Source organism: Didymella exigua, assembly GCF_010094145.1.
Source record: "Didymella exigua CBS 183.55 unplaced genomic scaffold M421scaffold_22, whole genome shotgun sequence".
Taxonomy (NCBI): Eukaryota; Fungi; Ascomycota; class Dothideomycetes; order Pleosporales; family Didymellaceae; genus Didymella; species Didymella exigua.
In genome coordinates, this window is record NW_022984796.1 from 248,693 (window position 1) to 272,407 (window position 23,715).

Sequence of the window (23,715 nt, forward strand, 5' to 3'; positions counted from 1 at the left end):
ACACTTCACAGCGACAGTCAAAGGCGTTTCTTCGGCACTTTGCGCAAAATGAGAGAGAATAGTACGCTCGAACTTACATCGATGCACCTGACAATACCGCTTACAGAAGTCCTGTCGCGTAGCTCGCGCTTTTGGGGACACGCCAAAAAGCTTGAGCTGCGCTGCGGTGATGATGTCAGCCGGACCCTGAATCATCAACCCCAAATAGTACTCTAGCGTCAAGTACTCCTCCACCATCCGAGACACATTACACAAAGCATTCTACATGTTCACAATACAGTAAATATTTACATTCAGTGTCCTTCGTTGGTATTTTGTAGAGTCAAAAAAGTGGGTCCCGCAATGCGCCGTTCTTTTGAGCCGTAACATGACTGCTTTACTGACGAACGTACCGCAGGAGTACCGTTCCAGCGGAGGTACATGGACTGGACAACAGATCATCAACAATAGTGAGTGATCCAAATATCAAAATCTCGCCTTTCCTGTGAAGATCACGATCTCTTCATCCGCGCTCTATTCCCTCAACACAACGCACGATCTGATTTCCATAACAGAACAAAACGAAGTGTCGACTGATAACATAAATTCCAAGGCAGTATATTCTGGAATCATCATCATCCACCATGGCCCTCACCCAAGCCCCCTTTAGCACACCTACAATATACTTCGGCTACGGATCCAACCTCTGGCTGCACCAAATGTCCCTCCGCTGCCCGACATCCACCTACTTAGGCGTCGCACGACTGTCACACTACACGTGGCTAATCAACGACCGGGGCTACGCAAACGTGGTCAAAAATGCTCCAGACTCAGAGTCCTACTCAGACCAAGTCTACGGCCTAGTCTATTCCTTACTGCTGGAGGATGAAAAGCGCCTGGACCGCAACGAAGGCGTCCCTGACGCATACACCAGAGAACTGGTCACGTGCGAGCTCTGGCCCAGCGATACTCACTCGAAAGTGAACACGAGCTCTCCACCGGCAGAGACGAGGAGCATGCTGGTGTACATCGATCAGAACCGGACGACGCCGGATCAGCCGAAGGACGAGTACGTTTATCGCATGAACCAGGGGATACGGGATGCAGTTGAGCGGGGCGTGCCGGAAGAGTATGTCAGGGACGTGATGAGGAAGTTTATTCCTCAAAAGGATGAATAGGAAGGATGAATTGGGGAGATTGTGAGGACGCAAGCGGCGCAGTTCAAGGACGAGAGTGGAGTGTTTGAATGAGATGCGCGAGCGAGGTGTCTTTCCAAGAACACTCCGTAACGAGTGCGATACATTAGGCAACACCAAGATCAAAGATGTAGTGCAGAATGACGCTCGTGGAAGCTGATCAGTCTATTCAGAGGAAGGCTATCCAGGAACGCGCCCGCTGTGCGCAAGCATCCAAAGACATCAGACGTAAAGAGATCAATCAGCACTGAAGCTTCGCTCTCCTTAATCATGCCACAGCCAACCAAGAGGCATCTCACAGCCAAACTGATCGTAGACCATTTCAGTCTCCAATCGCTGTCAAACACCAATCTCCCAAGCCTCGTCACGAGTCTTGCGGTAGCTGGCCTATACAACGAACTGATTAGTTGGGGTTGCGGTACTTTTGCTAAAGACGAGCATCAGACACAGTGTAAAGCGACAGCGAAGGGGATGAGCAACGCTGGAAATCATCGGATTGATTTCTACGCACCTCCTGCTCTGTACCCGGAATTCGTACCTGAAATCATTCATCCTCCTGGCCTTGGTACTCAACTATCTATCCCATGTCGACGTCAGAGTCACCGACTAGCACTCTAACAGTAGCCTCGGCAGCGGCTTCAACAGCGGACAAGGCAGTTACGAAGACAGTGATGTCGCTTGACTCCTTTGCAGCGCGGAGATCGCCGTATGCTCGCACGACTTCAACACTGCCAAGAGCCAAAGCCCACTTACCGCCGAACAAATCAGCTTCGACTCTACCAAGTTCTTTTGTCGTATCGAGGGTCGCTTCTTGCTCATCCACTGGTAGCAAGGGAGGATCTGGTGAATTGAACTGGGTGGGAGTCGACTCTGCAGTAGCGGACACCAAACGGCGCATGGTGTGTGTGGCTTCGCTCAACCATTCAGCATATATGTTACACCTCGTGCCTCCCATTCCGCAATCTTCTCCTCGGAATCAAGAACGCTCTGTTGTGCGTACGAGCCCTTCTGAAGTGAGAGACGCTCCCGTCCCAGCGACATGTACGCTTCCACTTCTGGATCGTCAACTGCCGCACCTACATCTTTATTTCCAGGTATGCACCCGACCTGCACCACAACCACGCGCTCGTCAGGAACCGCTTTCTCTCTTTCCACTTACGCTCAAGCGCGAGCGCATACACATCAGTACAGTCTCATCCTCGATCAATTTCCTTAACGCTTCGCTCGCACATCTCTGCACCATGACCAGCATCATCGATCAGCAGTTCACCGATGGTCTGAACAAGGCCTACAGACTTTACGAGGAAGACCGCCTTGTAGAGTGCCAGGAAGAGGCCCTGAATCTTCTAGCAGATGACGCTATACCAAGGTACCATCGGATCAGAACACTGGTACTGCTAGGCACGATCTTAGGCGACTGGGATGAGGCAAACAAGTGCCGTATTGACGCTTGGGCGCTGTATGTTGATACTACATTGGCATCCTAGAGGTAAGAACGCAACTGCTGATGCATACCTGGACGAGATACGCAACGAGCTCGATGATCTGAACAATGCGCTTAAGGCAGACGCACCGGAGGATTGGGAAGACGCGGAGGTAGCGACCGCTATAAGTGTTGTGTGGACAACGCCACGGAGGCCATTGAGGACATGAGGGCGGAGTTAGAGTCCTTCAACATGGCTTAGGGCGAGGACCCCATCATCGTTGGAGAAGAGCCCATCGCACGACCCGTTACCATGGCAGAGACAGAAACACCCTCATCAGAAGCTATGAAGGCCCACAAGGTTGCGTTGACAACAGACCCCGGACCTTGCTGACATCTTTGTAGCGCAACAAGAAAGGGATCAAACTTAACCTCAAAGCAACCTTGCAGGTCGACACCAAGAGCACTCAGGCGGCGGATGCCCCCCCTCCAGCGCCGCGAACCCCGTTTGGGAGTGTGTCATTCGCTACAGTACCTGCGCCGGGCTATGCTCCACCAGGATGTAAGTAGGTCAGAAGGGTTGACGCACATCAGCTGATAATTGTAGGGAGGCCATCTGTCGCAGATCAGAAGTAAAGACTGCGATTGTCGCTCTGTAGTGCCGAAGTATTGCCATAACGATCATTCCTCGCCTTACTCCGATGGCGAACTTCGCCCAGCTGACCTCCCTGCCTCCGCCACCAGCCGTCACATCGCTGCATTACCACTGCACTCTACCAAAGGCTGCGTAGTAGCCCAGTCTGCCCTCGTTTTCAGGATGATCAAAGATGGTGTGGAAATACTGCACCTGTGCGAAGTTCTCGGTTTTCAATGGGGCAGCCAATGGTCTCGGCTCGCGTTCTTTTGGAAGACAGCAATACCCGATAATAGCCAATCAAAGTGCAGAAGCCGTTCTTGCCGCACAACGCAACATCGCGCCAAGGATACCTTACAAAAGTTAATAGAAGATATGGCGCCCTCTGTCTCTGTTACTCCGGTCCACTTAGATGCTATCATTCAGGTGTTGTGGTTGAGGTATTGCAAGTTGGAGCCGTTTCTTGTTTCCGACTTTCTGTCCTGCAAGAGCGCGTATCTACAGAACACCAAATTCGAACATGTACCTCTTCTTCTCCACAGCAGCATCGCAAGCCTGTTGCATCCTATGCAGAGGACGCTAAATAATTCCTTGAACAACCGCATCCAACTCAGACAGAATCTCGTATGCCTTCTTGTGGTATTCGAGCTGGGCGGCGATGAGGTCGGCGAGGTTGCGGAGGGGCTCGGGTGTGTCGAGGACCTGTACTCAATTAGCCTTGTTCTATGTGCGAAGCGTTGTAGTAGACACAAAACGTACATTCTTCATAACGCCGACAGCCTCCTCTGTCTGGGCGACAAATTCATCCTCGGCCTGCTCGATCTTAGCACGAGCCTCTTCGCTCAGGTCCTCCTCGCCGTGGCTCTGCTTGGGTGCCTGGCCAGGCAGAGTGAAAGCACCACCCTTGGCGTTGGCCTTGGTAGCATCCAGGCTTAGTCTCGAGTTCTCGACCTGCTTGCGAGCACGTGTTGCGAACTGGATGTTGGTGTTCAGAGTTGTGCTCCACCCAGCCAGAAACCTGCTCTGGATCTGGGCATCCTGCGCCAAACGGGCCTCGCCGACCTTCTCGCTGGCGATAGCGTACTTCTCGAGGGCAGTAGCAAGGGGATCTTCGCTAGAGCCAGACTGCTCGGCGGTGAGTATATGCGAGCTGTTCAGGGCTGCGCGGGCAACAGCATGGCTGAAGGTCTTGGGCTGAGGTTTCGCGGAGGGAGGAGCGGTGAGGGCTGCCTGCGCCTCTGCGGGCGATGTCGCGCTGGACAGAAGATTGACCTTCTCCGAGACAGTGCGGCCGAGATCGTTGAAAGACTCGCGGAGGTTCGCAGGGTAGTCGTAGGCTTCATTGGAGTATTGCGAGGTGACCTGGAGCATGTTCGTGTGCACCTTCCTCAGCGCATCGATGCGCTTCTCGAGCTCGATGTAGTCCGGAGGGAGCTGGGTCTGTCACGCGGCGCATCAGTACTGTTACGTATTTCGTTTGCTGTATGCTCTGCGAGCTCGTGGAGAGGTCCGGGAGGCATTTCCTGGGGGCCATCGTACCTTGTCCTCAGCCTGACCGAGCTGCTCCTTGACATACTGCTGCGTCCTTGCAGCAAAAGGCGTGAAAGAAGCACTGGAAGAATAGTGTCAGCCTATCTATTATTGCGCAATGCCCCAGCAGAACATAGGTAGACTTGTCCGCAACGTACCCAAAGCTCTTTCCGAACGCAGAGATCTTGCCAAGGTTATCCATAGTGACGTATGTAGGCGAATATAAGCAAGTAGGGGTATCAAGTGGGTGTTGTTTGGGAGTTGTTGCTGTTGCTTGGAGCTTGCATGTGCGTTGAGTCCTCCGCGACTGCGGCTTCCCCTTCAAGCCATGATCCCTGCCTGCACTAGCCATATTGGTTCAACATCGAGGTGACAGTTTCAGACATACGCAATGTCACGAAATTGGTACTGAAAGGCTAAGTATGCTATGTTATCGTAGATTTCCATTTATATACAGCGTTCTCAAGCGATTAATCCGTGAAGTGCGTTGTACTTGCACATTCTATGAAGCGAACCATGATGACTAAATACAGTCGTGTTTCTACCCACTGCTTCGACCAGCAGATGATGGCAGCACTTCACAACAGGCATTATGAGGGATATGAAGAAGCGTATATAGCCACAACTGGTGGGGGAGTGCAGGTACTTTCTACCTGGACGGCGGAGAGGAAGTTGTGTCGAGTGCCAACGACCAAGCCGCACGACGAGCATGGTACATAAACGTTATCGTTTTGTTTTCGTCCCTGCTTCGTTGCATAGGGTGAAGATTGATTCCTGTCGCCAGAGGCTACCAAAGTCCTCCTCATCCCTTGCAGCCGCGCTCAGATCCGTTCGATGGAGGCTCGTGACTACGTCTCTGCTGAACGAACGTCGAAACTAGCATCCCTCAGTAGCTGCAGTACAATCTGCGACTACGTACATAGTGGGGCTGGTTCGCTCGTGTTGCCTACTTTGGTTCAAGTTTGCTGCGACGCTGTGCCACAGAGATGCTGCTGTGTAGCCTTGGATGCAGCACGCGACTGGATGTGGTAGCTGTGCCGTTCAACGCGTTACAGAACGCCACTCGGGATTATTCTGCGGCGTCAGGTAGACACAGCAGGGCTGAGGATCGTTGAGTGGATCGTTTCAGACGCAGCTGTCTGCGGTCCGGAAGTCCAACACTGCGCAGGTGTCAAAATGTTGGCTGACAAGTGTCGATGGCCATCCCTTCTTCCTTGTTGCAGTCGGCGACGTATCCCGACTCAGATTTGGGTATCTTTCGTATCTCTTTCTCTATTTATGTTCACCAGTCAGGCGAGGCAGTGAATTGACCAGGTAAACTCATTGCTGTCGCGCTATCGTGGCTTGTAACGGTCATGTTATCTGATCCCGGGGAGTCTGAGATGTTTAGGCTGCTGAAGATACCCCTCATCTCTTTAAGATCCTCGGAGACCTGATCCCTGGGCGCTGTAGATCGTTCGCGGATGAAGTCTTTTATTGATCGAATGATAGGTGGGCACCCTTCATCGTTGGGTAGCCACGAGTCGGAAGCTTCAAGTCCCCATGACTCAAGCATACGGCTGCGCATGGATTCCGGGTAGATATAGCCGAGAGACTCTACTTTCGCGAAGGTTCTTCGACACCACTCTATGGTCTTTGGATCTTTCGGCAGGAAGAGTGTAGCGATGGCGAAACTGACTTGGGCTTCGATGATAGCACCGCGCGGTGCTTTCGGATAGGCGCACATCGCCTCGAATATTTGTGCGGCCTGGAATGCCAATGATGTGAGCTCTGGTTCGAATGGCTTTTTGAATGCCATCGATGTGGAGATGTCGTGCATGAAGTTAATGCTCCAGAAATCTAGTTTGAGGAAGTTTGTTGTCCACAGGTCGTCGCCATAGATGACGTTCGGTTCAAAAGCATCGACAATGTCGTCGGGTCTGGGCTGTCCTTGAATGGCGTTGACTTTGTACGTGGGATCCTGATACTCTGGACCAATGCTCCTGGCCAATCCCTCAACCTCGTTTTTAACTATGGGAAGCTGCTGCATGAATTCCTGAGGGCTAAGAAGACCTTTTCCCATCCGGGAGAAAAGATCGCTCGAATTCTTTGCCACGAGTCGAGAAAATGCAAAACGTTCTTCATACTTGTAGCCAATGTCGTCCGGGTGGTCGCGCACTTTTTTCATGTAGCATTCGTGCACCGCCTCGTACCAATCTCGACCCAGCACCGCCTCCCCGCCTGATTGAAGACCAACAAACAAGTCGAAGCGAGTGTACCAAAGCAGCACTTTAAGCAGGAAGTCCGACCGAGTAATCGTCTTGGGCGTGTAGAGACGAGTCAGCATATCGAATGCAGCTTTCTGGTGGCCCATGAGGTTGACCCAGTCACCAAGCATCTCCTGGGAAACAATTAGCCTGATCTAGCATACAAGTGTGACGTCTCCTACCTCAATACTTGCAAGTTGCAGAATGGTGAGGAACGTGGCAAGGCCTTGCTTCTTTTGTTTCGTGATGGACATCCGTAAGCGCGAGACTGACTCGTTGTAGAACTGTAGGAAAGTTGACATGCGGCCATCTGGCTGTGCGATTGTGTGGAAGTACGCTGCATATCCCGCTACTGCGTACTTGAGGGGCTCGTATTTCATAGCATGGTTCAGAAACTCGCCCTTGAGGAAGTTATGGGAATCTCGCTTCAGAGAGTAGTGGTGGTGGGTCATGTGTTCTTTGAAGTAGTTCAGATAGAACTGTACATCTCTAGGCGCATGAGAGGGATTTCGACTCGATATGGAAGTCTTGGTAGCCTGCGCACTGCTTCGCCGGGAAAGAGGCTGTCTTACCGTTGGCGGGACAGTTGAAGAAGCTTCCGTGGATGGGGAGGCGCTCTGTTCCAGGGTCGACGCGGGCGTGGATGAATCGCGCAAAGTCTGAGACTTTCCAGTGTAATCACCGTCCATATCATCTTCGAAGTCTTCGTCTTCATCGTGAATAATTGGCAAATGCTCGTTTCCTTCTCCTTCGTGGTCCTCGGGCGAGGATGTTCCATCCACAGAAGATTTTTCCGATTTTGACCCACTACGAACTGACTTCTGACCGGATTCTTTGTCTGGATAAACGCACTCGCGCCCACCCTTTCGGCATCCTGAGGTAGAATGCGTCAATACATATGTGAGACCAGCAGCTTCTGGTAGACTTACTTTCGCACGTGGGATGCGCTTCATCGCACTGTCGCCACATCAGCCATGTTTCAGATCTGACCAGAGCTGCGCATCTACCTTGACTCTTCTTTGTCTGCAAGTGAAGCAACCGCTCCTCGTCCTGCGATGCTTCACCTGCTCGCCCGGTAGTGCTCGCCGTCTCACACGCGCATTGCCGCCCTGCGCCGGTCCCAACGGCCCGGAGACATCCTCGTACATTTCGCCATACTCCGACTGCATGTGCGGCTCTGTGTACTGCACGAAATGTCCGGTTATCCCAGGCTGGAATGGGTTCTCTGGTACTCCTGGAGCCCCGTAGGAAGGATCTCGTATCATGCTTGGCAGCGGTGCTCCATTGTGTGAAATGGAATCAGGAGGCGCGTTTGGATCAACGTTGTAGTATTGGAACGGCAGGTTGTTGCCTGGAGGATAGAACCCAGACATCTCTGCTGCACAGTGATGGAAAGGTGTGGTGTGAGAAAGTCAGTTGCTGGTGACGGAAGGGCCGATATGTGATCAACGTCATTCGGGTTCCAGGTGCAGGGGTACGCGGGCGATCGCCTCTGTTTTGACACGACGTTGCGGCAGGGTCCCAGAAGTGATGGAGTGGAAGTCGGTGCAGAAGTGCTTGACAATACATGTGCCTGATCTAGAGGCGCAGTGAGCTTTTAGGCGGATGCAAGCTGGTTCCTGCGCGAGTTGGGGCCCTTGCTAGCACCAACCACCAAGCGGCTTTAAAATGCGCGATTGACTCTTGACACTTCCACGGAGTAAGGTGGTTGTCGGTGCATCACAACCGCTGACGATGAAGGCAGACCGGGCGCCAGTCTGAAACGGGGCGATGTTGGACAGAGGAGCACAGCAGCCGCAGATAGAGCTTCGCTGCTGCGTACGGGCTAGCCTATGGCAAGAGCTCTGAGCGATGCAGCATGCTGGGAGGACGAAGGAGTGCTCTGCTCGATGCCAGGAAGGTATAACTGGAGCGCCCATCAGACGTCTGCAGACCAGGCCGGGGTGCAGAAAAAGGAAACGCTGACTGCTGGGACTCGGAGTGAGCTGTTCGTCCACACCCCAGGCACTACCATGAACCGTGCCCTTTCCGTCTTCCGCGCACCCTTGAACCCTCTCAACGCAACATGCACTCCACGGTCTTAGCATTCATCAACGACACCGTTGGGGCACAGCACGACATCTTGATCGCACGCGGCCAGGTGGCTTTCCAGCAGAAAGTCGCCCAGGATCCAGGTGACACCGAGCTGTCTGGCCAGCGACTCATCGCACATGTGCACTGTGGATTTTGATCTACTTTGCAGCGGGCGGATGATCCCAGTGCACCCAGAAAATGACTGCTATCGGAGATGATGTATGCCGGCTCCGACTTTTCACCATTATCAGTGGGAAGTGAGGGAGCGCGGGGCTTCTTCTTTCAACGCAAACGTCGCATACCAGTGACGGCCGCTGCGAGGACGAAGCTTCTGCAGCGCTCAAGATGGGTACTCGTGCTCGACAATCCCATCATGTCCCAATCCCTTACTGATCGCTGCGTGGGACCATCCCCGAGTGTAGGGGAGGGCACCCACTCTCATAACCTGCAGTCCCAATCAGGAGCATGCCCCGATGCATAGCGCAGTGAATTCGTCCGGTGGCAGTTCTCGAAGGTCAACCCTCGAGCCTCACCACTTTGCTGATAGCACGTTGCCCAAGAGGGCTAGCCGAAAGAGCCACATGAATCCACACCCATCCCCAGCCGCGTCTTCCCAAAGGAACAGCAGCGCGGGGGCAAACCTGCTTTCGAGAACAATATGCGCTGTCTTGACCTCCGTTTCCTGCCTGGCCCCCGGGCCCAGTATCCGTCAGGATGGTCTGCGGTATGGGTGACTTGCGTTCGGCCAAGAGTTGACAGGCGCTCTGACCATCTATTAGTGAATTTGGTCGACGGCTTCAAGCGGACAGATTGGTGCAAGAATTCTCCGTGGCATGACTTGAGGATGTCCGATGTATGTCCATTCTCACTAGCGTAAATCTGAGCGGTAGGTCTACCTACTGTTTCGTGAGCGGCGCAGACACCCACCAGCCTATCGTTCGTGACCTCCGAGCGGTAAACCTGCAAGTTGTCAGCGCGCCGCAAGAATGTGCAGGCCTGGCAATGATATGCAACGCCAAAAAATCCATTGCGCCTGCTCAATAATCTGAAGGCCTCAAAGTGGATATTACAGTATGTCTTGTGTGTTGCGGAACAGCGCGAAGCTCACCACCTTTCAAGCTGCCTTAGGGATGCCGTGCGTTCCTAGTTCATCCCAAACTGTACCGTTCAATTTCGGCACTCGTTGAGTGCACCTCAGATACGACCATACACACCCTCCAGAACGTCATGATGTCAATACCAGACCATAGATCGGCATTGCAGAATTCGCGAGCTCGACGTCGAGTTGACGTCGACCAGAGGAGGAAGTGCCGGCTTTCCACCCAAGACACGCCGTCTCGAAGCATTGGCGAACTAAAACAGGTACTGCTGTGCAACGTCTGACGAAACCTTGAACGTCGAAATTCTCGTCGAGCGTCATTGCGAAACCCAGTGGCTGGCCTGTGTGTGCGCGAGCGTCCAATGCCCGCAGTTCAAGGCGCTACATCAACATGTCGGTGAGTCGTTACTTTGATCAGCAACAGTGCGTGCCGCTGATACCGGAACACCGGCGTCCACGTGTCTGACTCGGGATCATGCCTGTTGGCTGCACATGAAACATGTGTCCCTCCGTTCGGTGCGGCCATCCGTATGCACCTGCGTCACAACCCCAAGCAGGCTGACATCAATTTGAAATTATTGTCAATTATCGTCAGTGCATGGAACGCTCGGCAGGAGCCACAAGCCACCGGACTGTAGCTGCGAACCTGGCGGCTGTTCGCTAATCTGCTCAGCGGCAGAGGCTTGTCACTTGAGCAAGACACATCTTCGCTGCTGAGCCAGCGGTGTCTCGAAAGTGTGCCAAACCGAACACGAGGCGTAACTCTTCAGTATTCTACTCAGATGCACGTCAGGCGATGATGGAAAGATCTCGTTCTCATTACTGCTGCACAAGCAGCAAACGTATCGCCCCGTGCGCCGACTGTGGGCGACTACCTGAATAATCGCTGACCCAGAGGCATTGGAACACCCGTCAACTCCGAACCTTGCTGCGAAATTCAATGTGCGCCTCAGAGATGCCACCCTGACCTGTCCCGTAGATGCTAAAAGAATGCTGCAACTGCAGCTGCCAAATGAACCCAAACTCCGAGCGCTGTGAGTGACTGATGTAACGAGATAAACAAATAGGGAGACCGCTGCCGAATCTTGGTAAACGAAAGTAAGACGCATGCTGTGGGTCGTGGTGGCGGAAGTGGTCGGCCGTGGATGTATGCAAGATGATAGGAGAATCGTTTGCTGGATGATGAGTGGGTATCGTTCGAACGAAGAAGACGAGATTGAAGCAGGCGGAGCTTTGTCTACGCGACAGCCTGTGGAGCCGGTGTGGAGGATGGAGTAGGAGCTCCGGGGACATCAGGTGCGGGCGTTTCGTCGACGCCTTGTCCTCTGCAGAGCGGGCAGGAGTTACGGCCGGTCGTGAGCCACTGTGAAGGTGAGTCGGCGGGAATCGGCGGAAGATTGAGATCAATGGGGCTTACCTGATCAATGCAGATCTTGTGGAACATGTGCTCGCACTTGACGAGCTTCCTCGCCTCCTCTTCTGCCTCGAAGTCGCAGAGACACACCAGGCAGCGGGCATCGCCTGCCAGTTCGATCGTCTCTTCGCCCTCGAATGCCTCTGCCGTGAGACCAGTGACGGTGCGTACGATCCTGAACAGCCCAGGTGCAGCTGCTACGTCTCCTTCGCTAGCAACGGGTGCTTTTGCAGGCCCGAGAATGGACGATAGCAGCATCATGTCCTCGTATGTTGGGGAGTCGGTGAAGAGGCTCGGTGTCGTAAGGATGGGGTGGTTCTCTGGGTAGCTGCCACCCAGAACGTAGATGATCCAGCTCCTGGAGCCCTCGCCAGGGTTGTTGTCTGGCTCGACCACGCCTCGTCTTCTCGGCGCGCCAGCGCCATATCTCGTGAAGTCTGACTCGCTTAGACGACGTTGGCGCGGGCTTCGTGTTGTTGGCTGTGACTCCTCCTCTTCGGTTGGCTCTAGTGTCGAGCCTGGTGACCTCCGTATAAAGCTGCCACGGCGCGAGGGCGCGTTCGAGTGCGGTGTGGACGACGGCGGTGTAGTTGCAGCAGCTGGTGTAGTGGAGCCCGAGGGATCGGCAGACAGAGCTGCGTTTGTGGCAGGTGTAGAAGGCGGAGGCTGCGGGCCTGGCGGTGAGTCCGCAAACGAGGGCGAGAAAGGACGCGGGGGGTCTTGGGCTCTTGCGCGGTGGTGTCTCTGACTGTCGTAGTTGGAGGGGAAGCTAAAGCCGCCCATGGACGCACGCCGGCGGTGGCTGAAGCGTGTGCCGTTCTGCGGTTGAAGTAGCGTGTCGTTGTCGCCGGGCGATGTGGGAGGTGTGGGGAAGCTGGAGAGGGCGTCGAGGAACGGCGGAATGTTGCCGTCGTCCTGGCCTGTGCCAGATGCTGGGTTGATGGAACGGATGCCGACGATGATGATGGGCACCATGCGGCCTTCGCTGTCGTCGGCGTCCTGCGCGTCTGAGCCAGAGCCACTGCCTCGACTGCGCTCTCTGCTGTTCCTGCTCGTGGCGTTGGAGGTGCCAAAGCGGAACATCCTGAAGAAGTTCAGCGGTGCCGGGGTGCCTCCGGGAGAGTCGCCGCCTTCGCCGCCCTCGTTGCCTCGCAGCGCGGATGCTATGCTCCCGTTCTGCAGCGACTGCAGAAACGTGTCGAAGGTGCCGTCGCGGGTGGCGGCGTGGTGGTCTTCGCCCACGAGCGAGGCAGCCGTCGCTGCTGCGGCGAGCGAGAGCAGACGAGACAGCACGTCGGCCTGGTCCTCGCCCCGGCGCAGGCGCTCGATGCTGTCCATGTTCTCGTCGTCCTGCCATAGCGAGCGCCGCCTCCGCGAGCCCAGCGTGTTGCGCAGCCGGGGCAGGACAGAGAGCGCACGGCCGTCCCGTCGCAGCGAGCTTGGCGGGCGGGATCTGTTTGAGTCGGCGCGGTCTCTGCTCGTGCCGTGGCCGAGGAGGCTGTCGAAGTCCAGGTCGAGGTCTGCGATGGCGGGGACGTGGGGCAGCGACGGTCCGGTTGCGCTGTGCGACTGGTGGAGGGCCGAGAGGGGCCTTGTGGTGCTGAGCGGCGTGGCCGCCAGGCTGAGGACGGGCTCGGTGCGGCGGTAGCTGGCCGATGGGCGGCTGTGCAGGAGCGCACTGAGGGAGCCCAGCGAGCTGCGTGCCCGCGTCAGCCGTGACTGCGGGCGGCGCGAGGACGAGGGCGACGAGACGGCGGGCGGCGTGGGCTCGCGCGCAGAGGACGAGCCGGCGTGATTGCTGCTGTCACTACGGACAGGCGCCCACGACGCCGGGCGGAGGCTGCGACGGCGATGCGAGCGCGGCTCCCCCGGCGACGGGGACAAGCCGCCAGCGCGCGAGTTGGCCTGGCCCATGGTGAGAGCCCTTCAGCGTGGAAGGCGCGCCTCTGGAGGAGAAGGGAAGGTGGGAGGGGAGCGCTTTGCGGCGGGCGATGGCGGTGACCGGGCTGTCTCACCTCGCGGCGACGGTCGAGATGATGCACTAAGCCACCTGCACTAGTCCCCAAACCACACCAAACCACACCAGGCCACTTCCAGCACCCAACGCTCGCCCTAGTTTCCCAAGCTTGTTCGTGTCTGCAAGCGCCTTTGCCGTGCTGCGGGTAGCTTTGCCAGTCTGCCAGTCTGCCAGTCTGCCAGTCTGTCGTTGCTCATGCGACGCCGTGGAGCACATGGCCGCAAAGCCTATACCGCACTGGATCCCGCCTGAAACACAAACATGCAATACTTTGCTCCCCAGCTGCACTCGAGCCATCAGTCGACTGTCTCGCTGCGTGCCAGCCAGTACTTCAAGAAGCGCAAGACCAGGCACGAAGAGCACGAGGATGATGGAAACTCGTCCAGCTCGGGCTCTGATGCTGACAAGAGGTCACGCACATCACGATCAAATGTACACTCACATCCTTCATTTGCCTCAGCCGAGCTAGCACAGCTACGTGTCGCAGGTCTATTACCCGAGGACGAACATCGAGTGCCTCCAGCGCCGTTTCCTCATGCACCTGCAAGGGTGCCCAAGCCATACCTGGGGACCGCTAAGATCCAGAAAGAGCTCGCTAGGCCACCCTCGCAACTCTACACTGTCAACAGCACAGCCTCACAGGGTGACAACACCAGTAGCCAGACAGAGGCAAGTAATCTCAGGAGAACGCATCTCAATGTGCTGTCCACTGTCATGCACAGATGCTTACAGGAGCACGACTATGACCGTGCTGGCAGAGCATGGGGCATGATTCTGAGAACCCAGGCCACTCACGGCAATACAGTCGATCTTCGTAACCACGGTCGCTGGGGCATTGGCGCTGAAATCCTGCTGCGGCGAAAGCCTCATGGTGAAGCACACAGCAACCAGAGCCACGACGCAACAAACGCTGATGTTGATGTCTTCAGCGAGCAAGGTTTCGACCTTGCAAGGGAGTACTACGAACGTCTCATCGTGCAGCATCCAACCCGTAAACAGGTACCGCACGCCACAGACCAGAGGACCTTTTACCCAGCCATGTTTTCCCTTTGGATCCAGGAAGTCAACGAGAAGAGCAAGCGTGCAAGGAGACAAAACGCAGAAGAAACTCGACGGTCACGGTCGAGAAGTATTTCCGTTGACAGCATCGATGGTCAGAGAAGCACGGATGACGTTCGATCTCGGGAGGACGCAATCCAAGTCGAGGAGCTTGCCCGAGCCATGGAGATTGCCGAACGACTCGACGACTTGGTCAAATCGCCGCCGTTCGACAAGCAGGCCAGCTTGCTATATCTTCGAGGACAAATCGCTCTCTGGATCAGCGACTTGATTGCAGGCAACACAGCTGCTGCGATCATGGATGAGTGGGACCCGTATCCTATCAGGAAGGATGTATCAGCAGTAGAACAGATCTCAAAGTTCAAGAGCTGTCAACGAGAGCTACGTGCAGCGCAGAGTTATCTGGAGCGCTCGGAGGAGAACGGGTGCCAGCAACATCGACAGTTGCAGAAGATCGAAAGCCGGCTGAAGGAGCTTCAGAAGCAGATTGCTGGGCTTGAGTCTGGTGAAGAGGACGATACAAATGTCACGATGGAGGACGATTGGTAATCACACTAGAGCAACACCATGTCCGATTATCTCACAAACAACGCGCCCTCGACGTGCAGTGCGACACAACAATTCTGGACAGTTGCACATCTACTGTCGTCTCTCTGGATTAAAATGATTTCGTTTGACTCGCGTCCTACGCTTTTGAGACGTTCTTCCGCATTCACTCGCTGCCTGGAGAGTAAATGCAAGTGTACGTAACTTCGACATCGAACTCGCAGATTGAATCCAGCAACAGCGCTTGAACTGAGCAGATGCCGTCCATCTCGGAGAGAACATCGACACTGCTGGCACCATTGACTATCCTGTGCTGTCGTCTATCGAAGCCGTTCACCGTTCTCAACTCTTACCGTGTACCTGAGATGCTTGCATCTCGAAGAACGATTGCAGAACAGACATTCTCTAGCGTTTGCAGCATACATGAATCAAGACTGAGGAACGGAATGAATCGAGGCGGACACAATGGATAACGACTCCCTTCTGATGCGGGTGTAAGCGAACACAGGTGCTTGAATTACCTACACCGGGGCACAATATTCAGGAATCGTATTGGTAACAAGTACGTGGATATATTAAAGCTCAAGTCGGTCCAACAACATCATCTCACTCCTCGCATGTCACGTAGCACTCGACATTGTAGAGTGGACATATCCGTTCAGGAGTTCCAACCAGCTGCTTCAGCAGACAGCAACGCCATTGCCCACATGTTGTTAACGACCATCACCAGCAAGCGTGCAAGAGTCGAATCACTCGACGTGGTCTACCTTCTGCTTCTCGCTCGCGCCCTTGATCATGCCGGAGAGATCGACAATCGGCAGGGAAAAGGGGAAGTCGACGCTGGCAAGCATGATGGCGAAGAAGATGTACCATCCAAGCAAGCATGTGACGAAGGCGAATGCGCCAGCGGCCTCTTGGCATTTGGCCGCAATCGCCGCATTGCCCTGGGCGACATGGAGGAAAGTACCGGCGAGGAGGCCGAAGGATGGGACGAGGGTGAAGAAGATAAGGAAGAAGACCAAGTTGGTTCGTAGCGCGCAGACGAGGTACACAAGGCAGAGTATGCCCATGCAGATCATGAAATATGCTGTTCGCAGTCAGCTCAAGCTGTGTTTGATGAGATGGAGATGACCCACCGATTCCGACGTTGAAGCCAACAGACTCCAGCCCAGTACTGCCCGCAGTATTGGGATCAGCATAGTTGCTGAAAGCCCCGTACGAAGGCTGAAGCGTGGCAGCGTATCCGAGCCAGAAAGCACCGAACGATGTAAAGACAACGAAGGGAAAGGTGTTGCCGAGGATCCACTATACAGACTGTCAGTCACGCATGCATTGCGCATAGAAGACAAGGACTTACTTCACCAAGTCCACCAAGAACCATCAAGAGACCACCAGCGAAGTAGTACCATCCGATGCTTGCTGAGCCACTGCCGCCAGCTCCGCGCCATCCCATCAGGGTCCAACTCAGGGGTGTAAGAGACAACAAGAACCCAATGAGAGCACTGGGATGGTCAGCAAGTAGTTGCATGCAACGATATTGTCAAACCTACAGGGGAGTAGGGTTACCGAATGTCTTACGAAGGTCACCCTTGACCTCATTCTTTGGCGAAAGGTAAAGCTTCTCGAAGAGCTCGGGAGAGATGGAGATGCTACCGGCGGTGCGGATGTGCTTCAAAGCCAAATCCTCGTCGATACCGTTATCCAGGTGCTGGTGGCCACCTGTGCCGCCGTACCCGTAACCTAGCGCATGTCAACGATAGCTCTCGAACACCAGACTTGGACTCACCATTGGGTCCGTTCCTGTTAGAGAAGTCCTTCTCGAGATCTCCGTTGTTGGCACTCATCCTGTAAGCGTTGGACTCAGCTCGAGCTGTTGATCCTGCTGAAAGAGTCTCTTCGTCTCGTGCTGATGTAGCTCCAAGATGAAGGTTGTTGTTATTGTCGGCTCTGCCTGATGACGCACCGAGATGTTGGTTATTGTTCGTAGTGACGGATTCGTGTGCGTGGTTTGATGTCATACCAGTGCTCGTACCGAGGAGACCAGTGCCTTTCGTATCAGTGTTGAATTGGCTGCAGGTAGTGCAATTATGAACGTCTACAGCAGATGATCCGTGTTGATGGGACATAGGGATAGCTCGGCTGGAGGGTATGAGCAGAATATATGCAAGATGGGAGGATAAGCCAGCTAAGAGGGGTATATCAATAATGCATCACAAGCTCATATGGACGGATTCTAATTCCAGAACAGTGAAGTCGCCGGACGAAAGCAAGCGATCAACAAAGACCTGTCACCTGGGGAAGGCTGCAGCCCGGAAGCCATCGTTTGTCGTGAGGTCACGACCAACCGCTGCGGCTCCGCGCCAACACCCTGTCTCCTCTCCGCATTTGACAGTAAGATCTGTTTGAGCTAAGGCCGAACAAAGCAGTGGCTAGTACGCTACACGACAGATGACTGGCTCCGTACTTGCGATGTGACTATCGTTCGAGGTGACTTGTTTTGGGTGGAAATCTTGCGCTATTGGCATCGTCGACCTTCCCACACATAATGAACAAGAGTGCCATTACTCCCGCTGTGTAATTGCTCTCCTACAGTGCTAAACGCTTGGGACATACAACGACGTGTGGTACATGTTGGTTCCGCGCCTCCATTCTTCTGGCCAAACTGCACTGTCACCGCTAAGTGCGCGGAGGATCTCGGCATCAAGTACCGATTGAGTGGTGATGGTAAAGGTTCGTGGCTAGGATCGCGGATCAGACGCTGCCCTTCCTGATAGTGACCAGTAGCATTTCGAATCCACAGAAATCTTGGCCGGTTATGCGGAGAAAGTGGAGATGAAAGCACGCGAAACGCTGGGGAATCTTGTGGAGTGGCCGGGCTGCTCTAGAGCTAGATGATCGTCGGCCCGTCACCTAACGGAATTGAGCTTGCGGGGAAGCGCACTACACCCGCTCTTATTGTACCAAGACCTGGGGCTGTTCCCAGACGTCATTTCGCAGGTCGGGAGATGCGTAAGTTATCGAAATGTAGCGTTCAAAACCTTGGAATTCTAGCTTTCATCTCAACGCTCATTAAGGATTTCTCTTTGTAGCGTATGATATGAAGCCGCAATACCTGATCAATCCATGATCTGCAAAAATGTTCCTAGGACAATGCAGGGCTGGTTCCTGGGTCGGTCAAAGGGTACATCTCACGAGTCGTCGACGGCGCGAAGTAGCGTTTGTTGCCAAATAATGAATCGACACTGTGCAGATCAACATCAGCAACAGCCAATCATGACTGCAATCTGTTCGAGGACTCCAGCAGCTGTATGACTTCCCCGCTTACAGGCATAGCGCGACTACTTGCTCGATGGTGGTGTGACGCAGGTCACCCGGTCGCGCGTTGCTTGCGCTCATCCGACGGTGGCTCGGGAGTGGACGAGCAACATGACCCGGAGGCGTTCCGCGATTTGGCTCTGACTAGCCGAATGCGGTGGACTATTCGAGCCCTGGAGAAGTTTGCGAGAGATGAGCAAGGAAGCAGTTGGGCACATTAAACGCGACGACTGAAGCAGAGTGTCGTCTTGACTGCCTTCTTGAGGCGCTGTCTCTCTTATATCCTGCGCTCAGGGCCCGACTGTTACCTGTCTTGACCTTCGTTCCGCTCGTAGACCCCGTGACATCGACATGGACGACTCGCAATTCATGATTTAGAGAAGGCTATATGCAGTTGACCCACTACTACACCTTGTGTCGATCTTTGTAGACCTTCCCAGTCAGGATCCGGAGGTTCCGCATGTTGGACGGCGAAGTTGGCCAACAGCTGTTTGGGTCGAAAATTGGCGTAGTCTTAGTCGAGCTCATCGTTGTCACAGAAATTGTCTTTGTACATTTTTACCGCCACTATCGTCGTCAGCTTATTTTCGAGACTTGGTCGATGTCCAAATCGAGTTGGATAGACATGCGGCCCGGGAAGATTGACCAAATTTCAGAGATATGGATAAATAGACATGTACAATTGTCCGCGAATTATCGATTTATCGACTTCCATCAGCGGCAGTAACAAAGTGGGCATCGCTGGCTGACCGCGGCATTGACGCAGAAAGGCGGCAGTCGTTCGATTTCTTTACTCGCCAGTCGCTCTCCATTCTGTGCATACTGTTGCATCCATCGCTCGACGTAGAGTAGACTTCACAACTGCGGCTTTTGAGGTGCCGACCGAAGTTCACGACCGCTGCCGTGTGAAGTCTCGGAGAAGTCTCTTCGAATGTTGGTCGAAGTCCCTTTTCGTAACAGTCGTACGCGTATAGAGGCGGCTCAAGCACAATGGCGTTGGAGCACACAGTCAGGGATGGGTAGGGATTGGTACCTCTGAGCTCAATCGTCGCACCTGAAGGATCGGGAAGCGTCATCTGATGTCACATCTATGCTGCATCCCGAAAATCGTCCTGAGTATTGTGTGGAGCAAGAGTTTGGCGCGGCCCCTGGCACACAGATGCGGGAATGGTAGGAATCGGCCAGGCTGCGTGGAGCCACCATTGATATGATCGCGCTGAGACTTGCTGGAGACATGTGTATACGAATAGTACAAGGAAGTGAAAGCTGTGTGGAGAGGACAGCGTATTTGTTGTTGAGGGTGGGCGCGGCAGTATCTTTCGTCGAACAAGGCAGGAGCCAGCAGCAGCAATCACCTCGCCAATGCCTCATCTGCACGTAGCTTGGAATTTTGTGCATACTACTGTGATCAATCAATACATAGCCAGGGGAACATACAATTTGAAGACAGCTCAGTAACCAAGGCCGAATACCATACCATCGTCAAGAGCCATGTGATGTATGGCAGACCTGGAAACCAGCTCGGTCGTCGAGCAACCCTGATATGGTACCTTTAAGAAGAGGTGCCCGTAGAACTGATGTCATATGTGTAAGACGATTCCTCTAGGCTCCACCTACTTCCTCGATGACCTTCTTAAGATTCTGGATGTCATGGGCAAATCGACCTAGGAACAGACCGTCTACGCCTTCCGAGATCTTTGCAAACGTGCCTGGACCAGCGCTACCCCCGTAAACAATTCTTGTGACACCGGTCCTGCCAGTGGCAAGTTTCCGTAGCTCTTTGGTAACATTGACAACATGGTCAGGGTCTGCGGGCTCTGTTGCCCCGATGGCCCAAACTGGTTCATAAGCTAGAATGACCTCCTGGTCATCAGGCACAGCAGCCAGCACTGATGTAACTTGTGGTTTACACTCTTTAATCGCCGCACCTACAGCTGCTGATGCTATGCTGTAGTGTGTCTTCTCGCCGATGCAGACCAGCGGTATCAGCCCGTTCCTTGCAGCAGCGCCAGCCTTCTTTGCGACACTCTCGTCTGTCTCGCCGAATAGCGCCCTTCGCTCGGCGTGCCCAATCTCGACAATCCTCGCGCCTGCTTGCCGTAGCACTACCGGGCTGACCTCGCCAGTGAAGGCGCCCTTGTCTTCCCAGTGTGTGTCTTGTGCACCAAGAATGACGGATGAGGATTCGAGAATGCGTTTCGATTCGGTGAGCGAGACAAAGTCAGGAATTACAAAGAGGTCGACGTTCGAGTTCCATGCATCGCCATCCAGCTGAAGCACTCCACGAACGTAGGAGAGTGTGCTGGTCAGATCGAAATACATCTTGAGGGAGACACCGACGATGCGGCGAGGGCGCGTGATGGGTGGCATGGCAAATGGTCAATCGCAGAAGTGAGGTGTGACGTGTATGAGCAAACAGAAGCGTGGAATTACTTTCCACTGCGCGACGTAAATGCTCCCCGAGACTGCTATATTAGGTAAATCGAACGAACGACGCACCCACAGCAGGAAGGAACGAGGGGTAAATGTGGGGTCCTTGTTGATGGATTTCAACTCGTAGAATCTACTGGCGCGCGACAGCACACCGTACTACCATGCCATACGGGTGATTGTTAGACAAGAAGATGCTCATTTTACACATGAATGTTGACATGAGGGCACGCGCAAACAACCAGTCATCCATTGGAGCCAGCAAAGTCGATATGCGCGTCACGAAGGCGATCTTAGCGCAGGGCGACGGCCAACGGGCGCCTCCGAGACCGCATCGACGAGCGCCACTCTTTAGGAATAGCATCCGCTGCATCTCCAACGAAAACTTTCCGTCTGTACATCATCGACTTGCAGACACCAACAGTACTTACACCCCATCACATAGACCGCACATCGTGCCTACATGCCCAGGCAACTTGCTGATCGTTGGGCCCGCGTGAACTACTACGCCTAGCCTTCCATCCTTGTACGTTGAAACATCCGCGTGTGTGGGGGTACCTTCGTGCATGAGGGACACTTGACAATACTTACTGACGACCCCCAGACTCTATTGAACTCTCCTTCTTTCTTCATTGTACTACATCCCATTTCCCCCTCCACCATGCATATTTCAGAGAAGCTTGCCCGCTCGAGGGCTGAAGGGAAGCCTACCTTCTCCTTCGAGTTCTTTCCGCCGAAGACCGCCCAGGTACGCCGTGTCAACAATCACACATTGAAGAAACGCAACGACTGACCTGCATAGGGCGTCCAAAACCTTTACGACCGCATGGATCGCATGCATGGCTTCGGCCCCCAATTCATTGACATCACCTGGGGCGCCGGCGGCCGCCACTCGAAGTTGACTACCGAGATGGTCAAGGTAGCCCAAACTGTATACGGACTCGAGACACTGATGCACCTGACCTGTACCGATATGGAACGATCAAAGCTCGACGAAGCCCTCAACGACGCCTATCAGGCCGGCTGCACCAACATTCTTGCCCTGAGAGGCGACCCTCCGCGTGAAAGAGAGAAGTGGGAGGCTACAGAGGGCGGCTTCCGCTACGCAAAGGATCTGGTCAAATACATCAAGGACAGATATGGCAACCACTTTGACATTGGTGTGGCGGCATACTCGGAAGGATGCGACGACAACGACGATGTTGACGAGCTCATAGATCACCTGAAGGAGAAGGTCGATGCAGGTGCCACTTTTGTCGTAACTCAAATGTTCTACGACACCGATATCTTCCTCGATTGGGTGGAGAAAGTACGCGCTAAGGGTGTCGATGTACCCATTGTACCAGGCATCATGCCGATCCACACCCATGCAGCCTTCCTGCGCAGGGCGACCTGGACCCGTTGTAACGTCCCAAAGAAGTGGACTGAGGCGTTGGAGCCTATCAAGAACGACGATGTACAGGTTCGTGAGGTCGGTTCTGAACTTGTTGCAGAGATGTGCCGCAAGCTGATCGATGCCGGCATCCTGCACTTGCACTTGTAAGTAGCGCCTCCTCTCGACCCCAATTGTAGCTAACTGTTCTAGCTACACCATGAACTTGGCACAAGCCACACGTATGGTCCTCGAAGAGCTTGAGCTCCTACCTGACGTCGAGTCCCCGCTTGAAAAGCCCCTTCCATGGCGGCCATCTCTCGGCCTCAACCGCCGCGATGAGAACGTACGACCGATCTTCTGGCGCAACCGCAACCGATCCTACGTCGCTCGCACACAAGATTGGGACGAGTTTCCCAACGGCCGATGGGGAGACTCTCGATCGCCTGCCTTTGGTGAATTAGACTCCTACGGGGTTGGGCTGAAGGGCACAAACGAGCAGAACATCAAGCTCTGGGGCACGCCGACTTCGATCCAGGACATCTCTAATCTCTTCGTTCGATACATGCAAGGCGACCTCGAGTCCCTGCCATGGAGTGAACAGGCGATCACTGAGGAGGCGAATGCCATCCAGCAGGACTTGGTAGATTTGAACAGACGTGGTTTTTTGACCATCAACTCGCAGCCGGCTGTCAACGGCGCCAAGTCGTCTGATCCGACATTTGGATGGGGTCCTCGCAACGGTTACGTTTACCAGAAGTCTTACCTCGAAGTCCTCGTATCTCCCGAGTACATTGCCGAGGTCATCACACGCGTCGAGCGCGATCCCGAGTTCACGTACTACGCAGTGAACAAGACCGGCGATCTGAAGACGAATGCTCCTAGTGAAGGACCCAATGCCGTTACGTGGGGTGTATTCCCTGGTAAGGAGATCGTTCAGCCTACCATCGTTGAGACGGTCAGCTTTCTCGCCTGGAAGGACGAGTTTTACCGTCTGGGCCAGGACTGGGCCAACTGCCACGCCAGCACCAGCCCTGCGAGATACGTCATCGGCGACCTAATCGACAACTGGTACTTACTCAATATCGTTCATAATGATTTCCACGTTACCAGTGGCATCTTCCCACTCTTCAACGGTCTGAAGGTTGAAGGCATGGACAAGAAGTTCGAGAGCGGAACCAGTGCCACCAACGGCCACGCAGAGGCGAATGGGACTAACGGTGCCTCGAATGGCGAGAATTCCGGAGCTCAGAAGGACCCGAAGGAACAGAAGGACGAGCAGTCCCTCCTCGAGACCGCCAAGGCTGCCGCCGTTGAGTTCACCAATGGCATCAAGAACCTCTCAGTCTCGAACTCCGACTAAACCATCCCCATGGAGTAAT

At 54.3% G+C, this 23,715-nt stretch overlaps 9 protein-coding genes across 9 annotated transcripts; 4 read left to right on the top strand and 5 right to left on the bottom strand.

Moving 5' to 3' along the window:
- The first annotated feature begins 225 nt into the window (after positions 1-225).
- On the top strand, positions 226-1,450 carry M421DRAFT_422759 (uncharacterized protein). The gene is made up of 3 exons (XM_033593271.1): positions 226-330; positions 398-449; positions 555-1,450. The coding sequence occupies exon 3, from the start codon at positions 624-626 to the stop codon at positions 1,155-1,157; it is 534 nt and encodes a 177-aa protein (XP_033446679.1). The 5' UTR covers positions 226-330; positions 398-449; positions 555-623; the 3' UTR covers positions 1,158-1,450.
- Positions 1,451-2,559: 1,109 nt separating this feature from the next.
- M421DRAFT_422761 (uncharacterized protein) lies at positions 2,560-2,919 on the top strand. Its single transcript, XM_033593273.1, has one exon. The coding sequence runs from the start codon at positions 2,637-2,639 to the stop codon at positions 2,826-2,828; it is 192 nt and encodes a 63-aa protein (XP_033446680.1). The 5' UTR covers positions 2,560-2,636; the 3' UTR covers positions 2,829-2,919.
- An 892-nt stretch (positions 2,920-3,811) lies between these two features.
- M421DRAFT_7039 (meiotically up-regulated gene 64 protein) lies at positions 3,812-4,964 on the bottom strand (the record flags this gene model as incomplete). Its single annotated transcript, XM_033596704.1, has 4 exons — positions 3,812-3,934; positions 3,992-4,672; positions 4,772-4,844; positions 4,921-4,964. 4 exons carry the CDS (start codon positions 4,962-4,964, stop codon positions 3,812-3,814), a joined length of 921 nt encoding a protein of 306 aa, XP_033446681.1.
- Positions 4,965-5,795: 831 nt separating this feature from the next.
- Positions 5,796-8,100, bottom strand: M421DRAFT_216205 (uncharacterized protein). The gene is made up of 3 exons (XM_033588269.1): positions 7,938-8,100; positions 7,191-7,882; positions 5,796-7,142 (listed from the first exon to the last, which is right to left on the bottom strand). Exons 1-3 carry the CDS (start codon positions 7,975-7,977, stop codon positions 6,045-6,047), a joined length of 1,830 nt encoding a protein of 609 aa, XP_033446682.1. The 5' UTR covers positions 7,978-8,100; the 3' UTR covers positions 5,796-6,044.
- A 3,317-nt stretch (positions 8,101-11,417) lies between these two features.
- Positions 11,418-13,827, bottom strand: M421DRAFT_102483 (uncharacterized protein; the record flags this gene model as incomplete). Its single annotated transcript, XM_033586783.1, has 3 exons — positions 11,418-11,543; positions 11,598-13,457; positions 13,678-13,827. The coding sequence occupies 3 exons, from the start codon at positions 13,825-13,827 to the stop codon at positions 11,418-11,420; spliced, it is 2,136 nt and encodes a 711-aa protein (XP_033446683.1).
- A 45-nt stretch (positions 13,828-13,872) lies between these two features.
- Positions 13,873-15,219, top strand: M421DRAFT_67785 (uncharacterized protein; the record flags this gene model as incomplete). The annotated part of the gene is made up of 2 exons (XM_033596443.1): positions 13,873-14,673; positions 14,770-15,219. 2 exons carry the CDS (start codon positions 13,873-13,875, stop codon positions 15,217-15,219), a joined length of 1,251 nt encoding a protein of 416 aa, XP_033446684.1.
- Positions 15,220-15,965: 746 nt separating this feature from the next.
- Positions 15,966-17,060, bottom strand: M421DRAFT_7043 (GPR1/FUN34/YaaH-class plasma membrane protein; the record flags this gene model as incomplete). The annotated part of the gene is made up of 5 exons (XM_033596705.1): positions 15,966-16,303; positions 16,353-16,521; positions 16,574-16,718; positions 16,767-16,956; positions 17,003-17,060. The coding sequence occupies 5 exons, from the start codon at positions 17,058-17,060 to the stop codon at positions 15,966-15,968; spliced, it is 900 nt and encodes a 299-aa protein (XP_033446685.1).
- Positions 17,061-19,769: 2,709 nt separating this feature from the next.
- Positions 19,770-21,129, bottom strand: M421DRAFT_422766 (Triosephosphate isomerase). Its single transcript, XM_033593274.1, has one exon. It carries the CDS (start codon positions 20,899-20,901, stop codon positions 20,134-20,136), a length of 768 nt encoding a protein of 255 aa, XP_033446686.1. The 5' UTR covers positions 20,902-21,129; the 3' UTR covers positions 19,770-20,133.
- Positions 21,130-21,622: 493 nt separating this feature from the next.
- M421DRAFT_7045 (methylenetetrahydrofolate reduct) lies at positions 21,623-23,696 on the top strand (the record flags this gene model as incomplete). The annotated part of the gene is made up of 3 exons (XM_033596708.1): positions 21,623-21,709; positions 21,764-22,500; positions 22,547-23,696. The coding sequence occupies 3 exons, from the start codon at positions 21,623-21,625 to the stop codon at positions 23,694-23,696; spliced, it is 1,974 nt and encodes a 657-aa protein (XP_033446687.1).
- Between the last annotated feature and the right edge of the window lie 19 nt (positions 23,697-23,715).

Coding starts and splice junctions, on each gene's coding strand:
- M421DRAFT_422759 (XM_033593271.1), top strand. CDS start 624: ATGGCCCTCACCCAAGCCCCCTTTAGCACACCTACAATATACTTCGGC.
- M421DRAFT_422761 (XM_033593273.1), top strand. CDS start 2,637: ATGTTGATACTACATTGGCATCCTAGAGGTAAGAACGCAACTGCTGAT.
- M421DRAFT_216205 (XM_033588269.1), bottom strand. CDS start 7,977: ATGTGGCGACAGTGCGATGAAGCGCATCCCACGTGCGAAA. Junction 7,883..7,937: donor AGCGCATCCCACGTGCGAAA/GTAAGTCTACCA, acceptor ATTCTACCTCAG/GATGCCGAAAGGGTGGGCGC. Junction 7,143..7,190: donor TGCAACTTGCAAGTATTGAG/GTAGGAGACGTC, acceptor ATTGTTTCCCAG/GAGATGCTTGGTGACTGGGT.
- M421DRAFT_422766 (XM_033593274.1), bottom strand. CDS start 20,901: ATGCCACCCATCACGCGCCCTCGCCGCATCGTCGGTGTCTCCCTCAAG.